General features: G+C 41.1%; 1 protein-coding gene across 12 annotated transcripts in view; it reads right to left on the minus strand.

The window, feature by feature from the left end:
- Positions 1–875: 875 nt before the first annotated feature.
- Positions 876–15,737, minus strand: part of LOC111263615 (oxysterol-binding protein-related protein 3) — a 28,447-nt gene continuing 13,585 nt past the window's right edge. For 9 of the 12 annotated variants that reach the window (XM_022838858.2, XM_022838859.2, XM_022838856.2 and 6 more), the window contains 11 exons: positions 10,249–10,507; positions 9,942–10,120; positions 9,543–9,643; positions 7,800–8,187; positions 7,066–7,675; positions 6,581–6,849; positions 5,593–5,747; positions 5,117–5,414; positions 4,628–4,890; positions 4,153–4,287; positions 876–3,836 (listed from right to left, as the gene is read on the minus strand). In XM_022838858.2, the coding sequence (XP_022694593.1) occupies positions 3,605–3,836; positions 4,153–4,287; positions 4,628–4,890; positions 5,117–5,414; positions 5,593–5,747; positions 6,581–6,849; positions 7,066–7,675; positions 7,800–8,187; positions 9,543–9,643; positions 9,942–10,120; positions 10,249–10,507 (2,889 nt within the window). In that variant the 3' untranslated portion in view covers positions 876–3,604. Of the gene's footprint in view, positions 3,841–4,152; positions 4,288–4,627; positions 4,891–5,116; positions 5,415–5,592; positions 5,748–6,580; positions 6,850–7,065; positions 7,676–7,799; positions 8,188–9,542; positions 9,644–9,941; positions 10,121–10,248; positions 10,508–15,737 lie in introns of all 12 variants that reach the window. The other 3 variants (XM_022838846.2, XM_022838848.2, XM_022838847.2) reach the window with 3 other exon arrangements.

Below are 15,737 nucleotides of genomic sequence, written 5' to 3' on the forward strand. Positions count from 1 at the left end.
GCAATTATAGTTTGTAGTCGTTGAAAGGTAAATAGTTATGACCTCACCCGTTACACGAACGAACGGGTGAGGTCATAATAAGCAACCAACGGCCAGGCGTTCTGTTGAATCAGCTAGCTGCATAGACTTCACTTGAAAATGAACGGAAGGGCGAAATCGCTACATCTAACTTTTGGTCGTCTTAGGTTGTTTCTTTTCTAAACATGAATAGGATTTCGATCTTTTAATAAGCGTAGAAAAATGACAGTTTATAGAGCAACTGTTCTTCTAAATAGCCAGTCTAACCGAAATACACGACCTCTTCTATAAACCTAGGTCATGAACTTAATATCTATTCATATTCGTGCAGGTTACGTCCTTCGGACCGAGATAACTTACAAGGGATCAATCAGCCAGTGCATAGAAATACCACTTGAAAAACCTGGCCATTTCATCGTAGCCAAATTAAACTACAACTTATGAGCCATAGAGCAAGGACAGAATACAGGGGGAGTAGCATTCTGATCTGGCTTTATTTCCGGGCCTCAAACCAATGACCGCATTTCTTTGTTACCTATACCTTTATTACCACATTACCTAATACATTAACGTTTGCAAAAATTAAGTAAACAAGATGGTTAAATGGTCAAAAGAAGTGGACTAGATACGTTTGACTACGTCTTTGTTCGACGTACGTGAAATAGACCAGCGCTATATATACATACGCATCGACCAACCATTAGGCCGTCCCAGGCTGAATGAGTTAATGAAAGGCGCCAGACCAGACTGATTCAGACGTAATAGCAGAAGATAATTATACCGTTCATCTTTTTCTATTATACTTACTAGAAGAAGATCTATATATAATTCGAAATAAAAATAACAAAACCGAAATGTTTAGCGACAACGAACACTTAAAATTATTTTATTCGGTCATAATAAAATCGTAATAGAGGGCTCACTATCACATCCTTAATAGCAGTACTCTTAAATGTTATCTTGGTAAGATTATTCGATTAGTATTGCGTTAATATATTAAAAGAATTAGCGGTGGATACATGATACCGGGCCAGCCGGAATCTTCACCCAAATCTTCTAGAAATCGTCTCCTGTACACCCAGCCTATTAAAACTTGCCATACGATTTTGTTTATCTCCGTGCCTAAACATTTCCAGAAAGATCACTTGTACTAATTCGAATAATTCACACGAAACACTGCAGGATCGGCGACCTATCAGAGTAATTTTTACTAAGAGATTTGTGTTAAATTGTTTATGCTAAAAATAAACACGCGAACATAACCGTGTAGATGTTATCACATCAAGCAACCCAACTTTAACAACGTACAACTGTGCTGCAACAAGTAGCTTATTTGTAAACGTATGTAAGGCTCATGTTATATCGTACGTAGCACGGTTACAAACGTTGAAAAAACAATGCGGTACTTATTAATATCACAGAACAACATAGATAGGAGTTGTTGTTGTTGTGACAACATCTAAACAGCAAGAAACCCTTATCTAGACATAAACAGCTGCGGTCAAGCCTACGTATTTCATAGCACCTAAACCATTACTATATATGGTTACTTAAATTCGTTGCCATAGAACAAATCGTCATAGCACACGCCCATGGAACGTTCAACATTAGCTTTTGAATCTTGTCGAAGACGTGAGGACATGCTATACCTATGCTAAATTAGACTCTTTGCCGTTATGGACGAAAACTATGTTAACAGCCAGCTGACCCTCTCGGTCAATCGCACCTTTCTTTTGCTTCGTTCTCCTTCTCCTGTTACCTTCGTCCTCAACTTTGATATACCTGTATATAATATTATCAAACTACCCGTACTTTGAGGCCGCTCAACTCTATTGGGTAACGTTTCACTCTATATATCGCTTCATCTCGTTTTCGTTAGAAGCTACAAAGATGTCAGCTTTACAGCGTTACACGCTGAACAGTGGAGCTCGAGACGCTCAAGCAGCATTATTATTAGAGCAGAGAGTCAACGGCATTTCTACTGTATTAAGCTAATGCAGACCATGTAGGACCCGCATTATAGAGAGAGCGAAGTACATTGTTGAGTTGAGGAAGATAGTTTTCCTCTATTTAATAGCAGGCAACGTGAGATTTTCCCAGTCGCAAAAAAATATCGGTAATTGGCTCCAAAAGCGAATGTCCAGGCTACGTCCTATTTTGTCTAGGGTTCACTGGCAATATCGCTAACATCAGTAAATAGCTAAATGTAGGAGAGGCAATCGGCACATGTCCACTTTTGAAACGCTATCAAAAACATTGTCGAACGGTTAGTTTATTGTTTTTTTTTCGCCTTTCATCGTTAGTAAGTAATAAGTTTAGTATCAATATAACTACGTTGTATATATCTATGTAATTACACGATATCGTCTCATTTTTTGCCTCACGAGTCGTATTAGTGGGATGATCGTTGCTATGCTATCGTTCTAAAGCTTTGCCAGATCGGAAGGAAAGTTTAGCTTGTTCAATGTGGCCCAAACTACTAGACAAGAAAACCTCTGACCAGCCACCAATCTCGCCTGGCTAGTAATCCAGCTTTAAGTATAATAGCAGTTCTGAACAGAGCAGAAAAAGTATTTCGCAAAAATTAAAACATCGTCACTTAGATAGTTGCTTTATCGTGCATCCAGAACCACATTTAATCAACATGGCCCGATTTAGCAAGAACAGCCGTCTTCAACGTACAACAACAAAAACGATTACGTTAACATTGCCCCTAGAACCGACGTTCTGCGAATTTCTCCTTTTCCATCTTAAGCACGCGTTCAACTTTGTGCTCACCGCTATTATATGCCCCTCGAATGTTGCCTGTATATTTGAAACTATTCATATCATACTCTCTCGTCGAAACTTGCTTTGTTCCCCAGCCTCCTCTTCTCCGTTCTTCTAGCTCCCGAAAGCTGCCAGAGATTGCTAGCCCTGGCGAAGCATCCCTAAAAACGGCCGTTTCCTTTAAGGTATAATCACTACGGAGGTAATTTCCGTATCAGCTTAGGCAGATGCAAACACATATACGCGCACCTTGGTAACACGTGCATTTTGGTAGCACGCGCATGCGTACTAAAACTATCATACTTTGTACAAGCAAACGTATTCTTCAAATAAATTGCTGTTAAAAAGAACAACCTGCAATAATCAGCACATATCTCAGCTAAACTACATCTACCACGCATGGTCATACATATAAGACGCCCATATAATGATCATCAAAATGATACCTTTTTTGTATTACTATTGCTACTGCTGCTGCTGCTGCTGCTATCGGTCATTATTGCGAATCTGTGATTCACCTTCTAAGAGGCAGAACGATGAAAACTTTCCTCATGTCTTCCACACAGGTGTTTCCATCCAATACGCATCACCGAGCCGCTATAAAAAAACGCCAGCGTGCTACTACATAATCTTGAGCTAGTTATAAATCTGCTATTTATGATTAGTGCAGATAAATCGAGTAACGGACTCAAGTAGCAATTAGAATGATTGTTATATGTGCCCGATACAGAATGATGGCGTATAAGTTGAATAACTATAGTGCACTGCAGCGCTTCCTACCGCCCAAAAGGAATTATTTCTAATTTTTTTACTTTTTTCATTGCTTTAGATCGCCGCCTCTCCGATCGCAGTCATCGCTGCAAGGCGTGCATAAGAATGAGCTAATTTCCGGCCTGAGGTTAGCTCGTTTGTTTTGGGGCGTTGTTACTTTATCTATCGATTGCCCATATATCTTCGGAGAAATGATGATTTTTGAAACCAGGATTCTCCCTCGTCTCCCAGTAGCGATTGTTGTACACCCAATTTTCTTCCCCGTTTGCGTCAAATACCTTCCTATCAAAAACAATGCAAAGAGTACAACAGTGGCAGTATTTCAACGTTAGTGTTTTGCCGTACGTATCGTCGTTCACACATGATAAGAACACAAGGTATCTGTTTTCACGTGAAGCTTTCAACTTCATACTTATTTTCATACATACATATTTATTAGTATTAATGTTAATCGATGCACTTTAATATAGTATAACGAAAAAAGCTTTAGTAAAACACTTTTCGTAAGTGATACTTAATAATAATAACTAATGGTAATTTTATCTAACCTTCCACTACTAACTAATTACACTTAAGAGCTGTCATGCTAGTTACCTGAACCACATTGGGTAGTATTCCTCACCACGCTCCTCTCGTATTTTTCTACGTTCTCTCTGTGATTGTTCCAGCCGGGCTTTCATTGCTTCTGCTCCATCTATATCGCCGTTTTCGAGTAACCTCTGGTCAGGCCTGAGAAGGGTCCATTTTGAAAAAGTACAGCGTTAGACCTCTATTGAAAGTAATAATGAGTGAGATTATTGCACATGTTAACATACCATTCGGACACTGGATCTTATCACAAATAGCCGTTTGTTCGCAATAGTCAATCTTCTTGAAGTAGAGGTGCACTTCAGCGCACGAAGGTGTTTTCTAATCAGTCGTTCAATGCTGATCTTCCTAAAGATAATTTCATGTAATATCTTTGTTAACTATGGATGCGAAAGGAAGTGTTTAGGAGTGCAGACACAACCCAGGCTATGTAACCCAATTAGTATAACTGGCAGTTCATCAAATCGCTCGGAGAACGCACCTAAAACGCGTATCGGTCGGTGGCAGAATCAATTCTTGGCCGGGCTGTAGCTCGTTGAGTTGCATGGCAAAACGAGAAAACCCATAATAGAGCTCATAATCCTCCGGCATCTGCCCAGGTCGCCAAACGCAACGGGCCGTGGACGCTACTGGCCCGCAGTAGATACCTTCCGTCCATTTGCCCATTAAGTGGTGAACTGGATTTTTCAAGCCATCCAAAACTGAACCATAGACCTCGTGCTTTTTGTCTGACCAATACGATGCCTAGAACACGAAAAAGACGAAGACAGGATCGAACATTGCGCACAAGACAGAACTAGGAAAAATGATAGTTGTCAAAAAAAATTAACTATAGGTACAAACAAGTTATAGCTGTTAAATTGGACGAAATTGTGATTTGCTGAATTCAAGCAGTGTCGTAAACTACAAATACAGCGTTTTGTACAGGTATATTCGTCCTACTATATCTTGTATACCTCAATGAACTAACCTTGACAAACGTGAGCTTGCATGTAATTTTGTGAGTGATATCTTCGATCTTCATTTCGCCGTACTGATCGGCCCAGCGCTGATTGTTGGAAAACAGATTGTGTACGCATGTGGTCACTTTGTTCCATACATAGTGCGAATCGGCTACCTGCAGATGGACCTTGCCCACGGGCATTATCTCCATTGATTTTCCCCAGAATTTTGTCTTCATTCGTATGTCTTGCCAAAACGTAAAGTTGCCCCCGTCCGCAAAACAGGCCGAAACAGGCGGATGATGCTGTACCTGTTCGGCAATAAAACTAAACCAGTACAAACAATGTAATTGAAGTGCGATATTTTCGCTGTTGCACTGTCGATCTAAGCCAACCTGTATATAACAGTTTCACAGTTGTCGGCAAACGAACATGCCATGATCAGTCTAACGTGTCGTTGTAACGCACGCAATTTAGAACACAACAAAAGCTCGTTGATACCTACCGGAAGCCCTTGTCCTCCCTGATGCATTCGTAAGTCTCTCCGAGAAGCGGATTGAAAGGTTTATGGCCTGCTCGATAATAACTGGACGCATAGCCCGATACGGCGAACGCAGCGATGTGCACCATTCGTTCAAGTGCATCCTTCGTTTCAGCTGCCTATAACACCGTGATACAATGAAAAATTAAATGAAGCCCATTAGTCTTACAATTGAAAGTCAATTATAGAAGGTAGAGAATGCCACAATAAGCTGAATCGGAAGTCGGCCATTTTGTGGATTCATAAGAACACCGGACGTTTGTCGTAAGGGTAATTTCTTATGATAGACAGAGAACTAATCATTTGCAAGAGAAAGCTCCCGCCGATAAGCAATCCTACCAGACATTTTAAAAAAGTACCTGTGTAAACTGCGACTGTTTCTAACAATGTTTTGCTATCGCTTAGCTGCCAGTTGGTATTATATGAACTCGCGATGACCTGTTACATGCAACATCACCTTTTAAATACCATCTAAGGGAACTGTGTGAAATATGCTTTTTCAGAAAAACTAACATGCAACAGTTACCAGGTCCCCGTTTCGCCAAAGGCCATTACTTCTTGAAGTCTACCATGATGACTAGCTATCCAAATGTCAGTCTATACGTATTGGCTAAGCTGAAATGGCGGCATCTAAATGGTTTCAAATCAAGCCCTCGAAAACAAAGTGGAAAATAATGCATACATAGCCCTTAGTGTCATTGAGGGTGACTAAGCTATCCAGTACGTAACATTCTACAAGTGAAGTTCGGCCAGAACTTACTCGACGGAGGACACTGACTTCATTCGAAAACAGGTAGCGACGCGTAACTGCACGCATATCAATGATGTTACAAGCATACGAGGTGGCCGTTTGCCAAACAGACATTCGAACAAAGCGAAGAAAAGTTCTCTTCTATCGATTGTTTTAGTGTCTTATTTTAGAATAACTTGTCTTTTTTTGCTACGTTTCTACCTTATCAATCAATTCGCTATACTCGAGCTCTTCGCATAGCCGCTGCAGCATATTGAGCGGCTCATTGATCGTTACAGGCATTGACACCTTCGACAAATCCTTGCCGATGTTCTTGTATAGTAGCGACCATAACCCGTTATCGCTATTTGGCGGCTTAACAGCCGGCAATTTCGTGCGACGAGTTGTTAAGCTGTCCACTATTCCGCCTGCAAGCCCTCCATTAGCTACACCGCGCGTTGGGGCATTGTACTCTGTTCCGTCGTCCGAAGCTGCAATATTGTAATCACAAAATTTACTCCACAGATTTTCCTGTTTCCGTAACGTCACCTGACTATAATAGTACTAATATCCAGAACCTATTTTGCTTTGTAATTTATTTGCCATTTATCTACACACGATGCGAGTAGATACCAAACGAACTCAATCTAAAGCGTATAGCTAAATGTTTTAGTTTCATATATGTACATATTATAGTACAAACCAACCTTCACCTTCGGTGTCCCCTTCAGAGCAGAATGATCCCTCAGACGATGACGCGCAGACGCTGAGCTGCTCTGCAGCGTCGTAGAACTCGGTCGTCGAGAGCAGACTCGACGTTTCATGGCTACTCTCATGGACCAGACGACGAACTGCACTAGCAGGGGTCATAGAAATCGGAACCGTAACTTGTGTGGGCGTCACTGGCTGGACAGCTGCCGCGGTTGCTTCTTGCGGTTCTTCTGAACTGACTATGTCTAAAGCTGGATCCGAGTCGGTAGTGCCCACAATCGCGCGAATTTTTGCCAGTCTTTCTTTGAGTTCTATATTCTGTCGTTGATAGGCATTCAGCGTACTACGAAGGACATCTGCCTCGGGAGACACTCGTTGAAGTGATGCACGCCGCTGCTGAGATTCAAGCTGCCCCGCCAAAGCCTGGAGATCTGTCAATAGGTGACGCGCGCTGTCAATAAAGTCCTGAGCCGCTTGGGTATTCTCATTCGACATCACGGCTGCATGTGTGCAACAGTCAGAAACAGCTATTACTGCCGTAGCTCCTCCTAAGCTAGAGCCGCAGCTCGGCAAAGCCACGCTCATCTCGCTCATATGATCGTATTCCTGACAACACACGAAACAAAAAAGCGCAAAGTGTTTTCTGCCCTTGTGACAACATTCAACTTTTTCCTCTCAGCATTAGCAGCACTAAATAGATGGTGTCCAAATATAATGTTCGTTGACCCACCTCCTTAGGAGGGAGATGATGCGGCAATTGGTCCTGCTGTGACTGCGATAAAACAGCGCCGGGACTATGGGGAGCCTGGGCCAACGAACCAGCTCCACCAGCTGATCCCTGATAAGCCTCTTGTAAAGCTGTTGATGCGACATCTTTGCCGCTGCCGCCCCCGCCGTCCTCGCTAGCTGGACCCCCCCCGTTAGCATCGTCATCGCGTCGCTGCCTCCGCGGCGGCTTCTTGCGCGGGGGCGGTCGCACCGTGAAGCTATGCACGCTGTCCTCAAGATTGGCCAGCTGCTTGGAAAGGGAAATGAGCCGATCGGAAACACTAGTTGGGGCGGGTGTATTCAGAACCCATGCCAACACGCGCTGGTCAGTCGAAGCAGCTGTTGATGACCTAACAAGCCGCGCATCAAAGACGTTCAATAGATTGTTGTATGCTTATGCCAATTATGTGGACAGATACTGCGGTTATTAGCTAACTAGATGGCAGGTTAGAGGCTGGCAACCCCCCAGCCGCTTAAGACATGGAAAAAAAATAAATATGCGTCTAATGGACAAAATTTTACTAGGGACGCCGCATGATCGTGTCTTATCATATTGGAGTGAGACCCATCTTATTGGATATATAACTCTTGACGTTTTAAAAAAATTAAGATTAATTTTTGTTAAAGATGTAAGGTCAAAAGTCAAAAATAAGATAATTGTATATTTTGTGTGGGAAATTTCAACCTGGTATGCGCCAAACGACCCCGCCTACTCAGTTAAAATGAAAGAGATTCGTCGGAGCTAGATTGGCTTACTTTGAAAAAAACAGCAAATTTTGTTACTACATTTTGTCTAGAAGAAGACTACATTGTCATAAATCATTCTAAAGACAATTTAGTCTAGATCGATATCACTCTTGCTAAATCGCGGATGTGGAATCCATTAACAAATACGATATTTTGCCGTAAATAGCAGAAAGGTCAATGCTTAAATCAGTAATAACCATCTATAGTAGAAAAATTGTTAAAGCCTAAGCCATCACGTGAGAATTGACTTTCGTATAAAATCAGTCTTAACATATGTAATAGGATGGATTTCACTGTAATTTTCCAGAAATTTTTTCAGGTTTTGTTGAATGGACAATCGGCTGGGTCGCTTTCCCGAGTAACTTCGGTGTAACAACAACATATATTCAGATTCCACAAGGCGCGAACACAACCTCAAGCTTCGACTACAGGGTCAATTGGTACTCGTAGGCCCCCGGTATTCACGCCCTTCTTGTCCTTCTAACTGATACCTTAAGAAGCATTTTTAAGGGGCATCTTTTGTATGTAACAAGATGTGGACGTCGAGGTCACAAAGCTGTCTGTTGTATAACGTAACTATCCACTATTTAAACGTGACAGATTTCGTGTTGGTTACGGCGCACCACAAAGCTGTGTAAATACACACAACTAACAGAGTCATCGAATGCATAATACTGTAGTATGCATTATTTTTCCCTAGTGGCTCGGACGGATGAGATATCGGATGGAAGAGGCGCCTATGCACGACCGCGCTCTGGAGTGGGGGATAGTCTGCCGCACGTGGCCTCTGCTTATATTATGTCACAAAAATACTATTTACATATGATATCTTTCAATAAGGTCTTAAACGGTCACTAATTACGTACGCATTCGATCAGATTATGTAGGTTATATTGAAACAAAGTGGGAGACTCGCGTACCCTTTGCATGTCGATGCAGTCGGACATTTGAGGCTTACCTTGGACTCGCGGTGTCGTATTTTGCCAGTTCTTGCTGCTTGTACCGCCGATGCGCAGAAATAGACTCGATCCATTTATCAAACGAACCGTGATCTTTGAGCTGGTAAAAAGATTTACGTAGCACACAATTAGTTTGCATGCTGGTATATGCAACACGGTAAAACAGCTTTTCTTCAAATGCCTCTGGAGCCTGACTGTTGGGACACTGGGTTGTTGGTGTCATTTTGAAATATACCTTTTACTTGGAACTAGTTCTGTTCGAGCGTTTATTTTCCATTCATTTTGGTATGACGAACGGTTCAGGTGCTATGTTGAACACCAGTAAGCCTGGATTTCCCTAAAATTTAGTTATGTTTGTTGTTCGCTGGCTACATCTACAATGCTATTTCATGCATTACCTTAAGATGGTAAATGAATTCATCGGCGTCAATATCGATTCGCAGATCTTTTGATTTATATGATATAAATGCAATAGCCAGGTCGATCTGACCGTGACTTCTTCCACGAGCCATCTCGCTGGAGTTTTTTGCATACGAAAGGATTCCATTCTCCAGGAAAAAGAAGCGACGGTGCCAACCTGAAGCACAGGACATAAAACGGTCAGTACAGAATCATTCACTTCGCAATACTAGATTATGGGTTAACCACTACTTTGTCACTACAGCCACAACGTTAAGAGACTGCTATCTACAGCAAATAACAGACCTTTAAGTGGCCATTTTCGTCTTTTCATTATGTATCCTTCATGTTTTGATGGCCGCTCCTTTGGAACCGTTTCTCCAGGTTTCAGACCACGCATCACCTCCCATTCATCATCTTTATACGCTTTTTGAAGCTTCTTCTGTATAGCCTTAGAGGGGCCTGGACCGGATAGCATGGCCGCTCCTACAGAGCCTGTTACAGTAGACCCCGTTCCCACCGATAGTGGTGGGGTCGTACGGCCGTCCCCGGGGCTCATTATATCCTGAAACGTCAATTTGTATTGGTATCAGAAAGAGCAGGAACTTAACAGGTCATCCGCTAACTAACACATAGTCGACTCGACTCGACTCGAACTGTGCAAAAAATGACTACTAAAACGCATATTACAATATGCGACGTTATTGTGAATACAGCGCAGTAATAATAGGACCACATTAAGCCATATGAACATTTTGTGGATGTCTCACCAAAATGCTACTTCTGCACCATATGCCACAAAGCCTCGCTTCGACGTCAATAGGCCTACGCCTATTCTACATTCTATTTAGACCTAGCCTTTTCCTACTCACGCATAAGGGACATGTTCCGACAGGATACAACCCTTACATTGGTTCAGTTGGCCACATAATAAGCGTTCGTCGTGCAGAGAGTCAAATATGTTACAAAGGATATTTCGGCCAGCGGATTTCGCAGTGGCCAGAGGAACGCGTGATATGATAACCGCAGAGGGGGAAGCTATGTATATAAAGTAGATTGCTCACCAGATAGATTTAATCCGGTGAACAGTCGACTTAGTCAGCATTAAAACCTGCGGCAGCATCAGATGATGGACTATCCGACTGATTATGCGCCAACCGCTTTGCTAAACGTAATTTTTTTTTAAAATAAAAGTGCTATACTTAAGTATTTGAGCACACCCTAGTCAGCCGTCTTCCATTGGAACAAAAGCTCGGATGGCAAACATTGCGTGATCACGTTTAAAGAAGGGAAAATTTTGCGATAGGAGCAACGGGACGTTATGCATTCGTACAAATAATGTTTTGCCAGGACTGGTATTAAAATGAAGTATTTGATCGTGATTACAAACAAACATGTTATCAAGTTTTTTTTGTCAGCGCAACATAAATATCGAAATTGCAAACGTTACTTTTTTTACTAGAAATTTTAACAAGTATATAACGCAAAACATTCGAAGAACAATCACTAAATGAAAATATTCCTTCTATTATAAAGCTATATAAATCTATACGAGAATTTAACAATTTTGTTAAATTAACAGAATGAACAATAGTAAGGTTTCTGAGGAAAATACTCAATTTTAACAGTGGACGAAAGCAGAACAGAATTATGGAGAGCTCGGTTTTCGTACCTTCCCGAAATGTAATACATTAACAAATCTTTCAGTAATACTAACCTCGAGATGATTTTATGAGCAATGACATGCTCTGAAATGTGTGTCTGAAACTTCGTGTCTGAAACGATTATACCGTAACCGGTACGAGCCCAAATGTCAAACCAGTATAACAAACCGTCAGCAAGCGATACGCGTTGTAACGATGGCAATATGCAAGCGTATGAATGAGATCAGACTAATGGTCTGGCCACTGTGGGCAAAAAAAAAACTCTTATGAGAAATGTTTAGATTAACAGATAGATACATCATCGAATAGTCACTATGACCCAATCATAGATCATCACCTTAAATCTATTTCGTGTTTGATGGGATTCAACGACCTCTCGCTCCTAAGCACGAAAGCAATGCAATAATTAGGAATGACTTAAAATAGAAAAAAGAACACTATTTTCTATATAATGCAGCATTTTCATGTGAATGTGTGCAGGTATTTTAGACAACGGCAAGTGCTAAAGCCAAGCTGCAGGGGATATTTGCCTGGAAATGGAATTTTCTTAGCAAAGAATACAAATATATGTAAATAAATACCTATAATTGTAGCTAGCTTGTTCGAGATCGTGTAAGTAAATGGCTGCGAGTGTATCATATTAAGCTATTGTAACCCAATGAGCGAACAACACTTTTTTTCTCATAGCCATTAAATATTCAAAGCGTATGGTGTACACGCCATAGCAGACCACTATTCAGATGGCGTGTAAACAAAGGTCTGTACCGCTGCTTACTATACGACTTGTAGATGATGATCTTTTTTTTTTAAATATGTATCGTGTATTGCTTCACTTACTATGAAAATGATGAGTGAACTTGTAGTACGACCAGGTTAATGTTGGAATGACACTCTTCGGCAAATGGGCCGTATTTATAGTAGGTGTATTGGAAGACACATGGCCTTTAAAAGCTTTTGAAGTGTGATTTTCGATATAACACAAAGCGTTCGCCGTTTTAATGCTCAATGATATATTCACAGGTTTTTGTAGCGCTGAAAAGGACAGCTTCCTAATTTAGCTATGTAAGTTCGCGGCCCTGTTACTGGCATACTGTGTGGTATACAGATTTTTGTGCTATAAGTTGAAACATACATTTTGTAGACGACGTCGACAACAATGTACATATAAATAACAGCCTTAATATGATCAAGACACGCCACTTTCCACGTAGACCATAACACATAAAATTATTAAGCAATAGCAAATATATCTTGTCTTCCAGCTACCTTTTTGATTAAGCGTGGTCTTGCAGGGACCAGCACGCTCTCCGACAAACTGTAAACTATACTGAGTAATATATTGGGCATGCTTGCTTCTGTACAATGAGTGATAAAGTTAATGAAATAGTACGCTCAAGTGTGCCCTTTACTTTATTGATGAATGAATAAGTTCGTTCTGCGACCAATCTAATAGCTGAGCTCGTAAATAAGCAATATATATATATATATATATATATATATATATATATATATATATATGTACAATAAATGTCGTTCCGTTGTATTATTTGATTTATTCCATCAATCGGTCAATCTCGCAAACGCTGGGGAACCAAAAAAGACAAAAGTGCCACGGGAAATTGATCGGTAGGCACAAATTAGGTAGCCAGAAACCGATAATTCACTCGCTTCCGGCAGATCGGAATCATCAGGATTATATGGGACTCAGCGCGAGCTATACAAGATTTCTCTTAACGTTGTACGGCTCGCGTTGGGCTTTACATAATTCAAATAATTAGGGTTGTGCAGTGGTAAAATCACCGAATGTTTGTCAGCCCAAATCCTATTTCCAATACAACTAGCAAAATTAAAAGAACATTCAACATTTTAATCAGTAATAGAGATTATTTGTTCATTTTACTGAGCCGGTCTCCTTAAGCGAATATATCACTCCGATATCTATGTTTAATGACACGTACGACACCGCACCCACTTTGACCCGAAGTACTGTATACGCGTTTTTCTGTCCTGAAGGCCTATGTGCCTCTTGTGTATTTCTACCAATGAACGCTATCACCAAGATTCGACAAATTGTTCTTCATAGCTCAATGCGATTTGTCGTTCGCTATTTTCTCATCCCGTGACCATTCAGATAGATCGAGCGCTTTTAGCTGAACTTGCGTAGCGGGATGCGGGATGAAGTTAGACCAACTTGAGTCTTGGCCTTGTCTCCAGCAAAGTAAGTTCGTATGATAACATCCAACTAGGTAAAACAACACAGTGTTGCAACGTGATAAATAACGCAGAGAAAGGCCGCCTTATTACCCGTTGAAGCTGCCGCGTCTCAGTCGCTTTATCGTCGTCTTTGTGTGTGTCTATGTGTGTCTTACATCGCCGGTGGTCCCGGCTTGCGCAGGCGCCCACAACAGGTAGAATTTCGTGTCACAGAACAAGCCGACACAACTATGCTATGAAGAAAAAAAGAACTAAATGGAAGCCAATATTAAGCAGTGCCATAACGTATGACAAGGTGAGCAACTGACAGGACAAGCTGACCTTTCTGCTCACTCATAGACACACGACGTGTAAGGCGTAACACAGACTAAAGTGGAGGTTCTCGGCTCCACCTACAGTTCAGCCGCTCCATAAAGGAACGAACACCGTACACGGCATACAAATGACTAGGCATCTTTGTGCCCCAGCAACATTCTAGTCGCTGGGTCGACTTTTACTAAAGTGATCTAGCTTGTATAATAGCTTGCAACTATCTAATACGAATGAATGACACGCTATAAACATCGTGGCCCGTATCTAACAGATAGGGCATAAACAAGTTTATTTCTCACACTGTATTAAAAGCGTTAGATTGTAAAGATCTAGCATACGCCGAACGCCACACGCGTTCTTCATTTAGCACAATAAGGCTCCGCACAAAAATTAGTATGTAGCCTATTATTGAATGCGAAAACAACCAAAGTTGCAATCTCTTACCATCTGCATCGTAGATGACTTTGACATGCATTAAAATCGCTCACATAATAACACTTTACCGTGAAAGCTCTCCGGAAGTTCAAACTTCGTGCCATCTGAAATGGGTGCTCCATCGAGATTTCTGCTTGGCTAGCGTTTTTAGTCTAATATGATTAAAATTGAGTTGTATACTTCGACATCAAACAGACCGCCTTACAGAGCAATCGGATATAAACACCGGGTATATTACCGCAGTCAGTGGTTGTTACGGCAAAGCAGTCTGCCTCAAAACGAAAACTTCCTTTTTCATTAGACGTATATTTATTAATTAAAGAACGATATTCTAAAGACCCTTGTGGAGGCAAATTTCGTAGCTAGTTCCTCCAAATATAATACATTTATGTATATGTTGCATATACGCGCCATTCAGTTATTTTTGGTGTGCTATTTCTCGACCCATAGTCAACAGCAATAAGCAAGTATCACTAAATGCCGTAAAGCTTCGCCATAAATTAAACTCGAGGCCGCTCTAGGTAATTGCGATAGAGAATTAGAATAGGTAGCGGTTCGGATATAAAACAGTGTTAGCAGATACTGCGTACCGCCAGCATTTTGATTTAAAGCAAAAAGTTGTTCGCCCAATGACGTTGAGCACCGATAATAAGGAGAAAAAGAAAAAAAAAACCTATTAATAAATAGAGCCCATATTTATGGCTACATGGTTGTGGCATATAACCTACGAGATTAAGAGTAACAGCTTAGATCTAATAAAATGAAGCAGAGGTTGTCGATAGAGGAAGGCCTCAAGCGAAATCAGCAAAAAGCATCTTGAAACCTTAACAATCAGGTTGAGACTAGTTTCAGTTCTGCAACCGACCTAAAGATACTAAGCACAGACGTAAACTATTATCCTCTATTGTGTTGCAGATGAGCCGAATTTAACTAGCCGTATACCGAAAGCCTACATTTGACATATGTCATAATTGGGGGCTTCAACTAGCCAGATAATATGTGTAATAATCTATTGCTCTGTTGAATGAATGAAATGAAATGAACAGTGAAACGGAAGAATGTGTACCTTTAACCGTCAAACAACATGAGGAACCTTTTTGAAATAATTGGTCCACAATCAAATTGTGGTGGGCACTTGCTATAGCCTTTGCCTAGTTGGCAACACTATAT

This window comes from Varroa jacobsoni, unplaced genomic scaffold, assembly GCF_002532875.2.
Source record: "Varroa jacobsoni isolate VJ856 unplaced genomic scaffold, vjacob_1.0 scaffold_778, whole genome shotgun sequence".
Classification (NCBI taxonomy): Eukaryota; Metazoa; Arthropoda; class Arachnida; order Mesostigmata; family Varroidae; genus Varroa; species Varroa jacobsoni.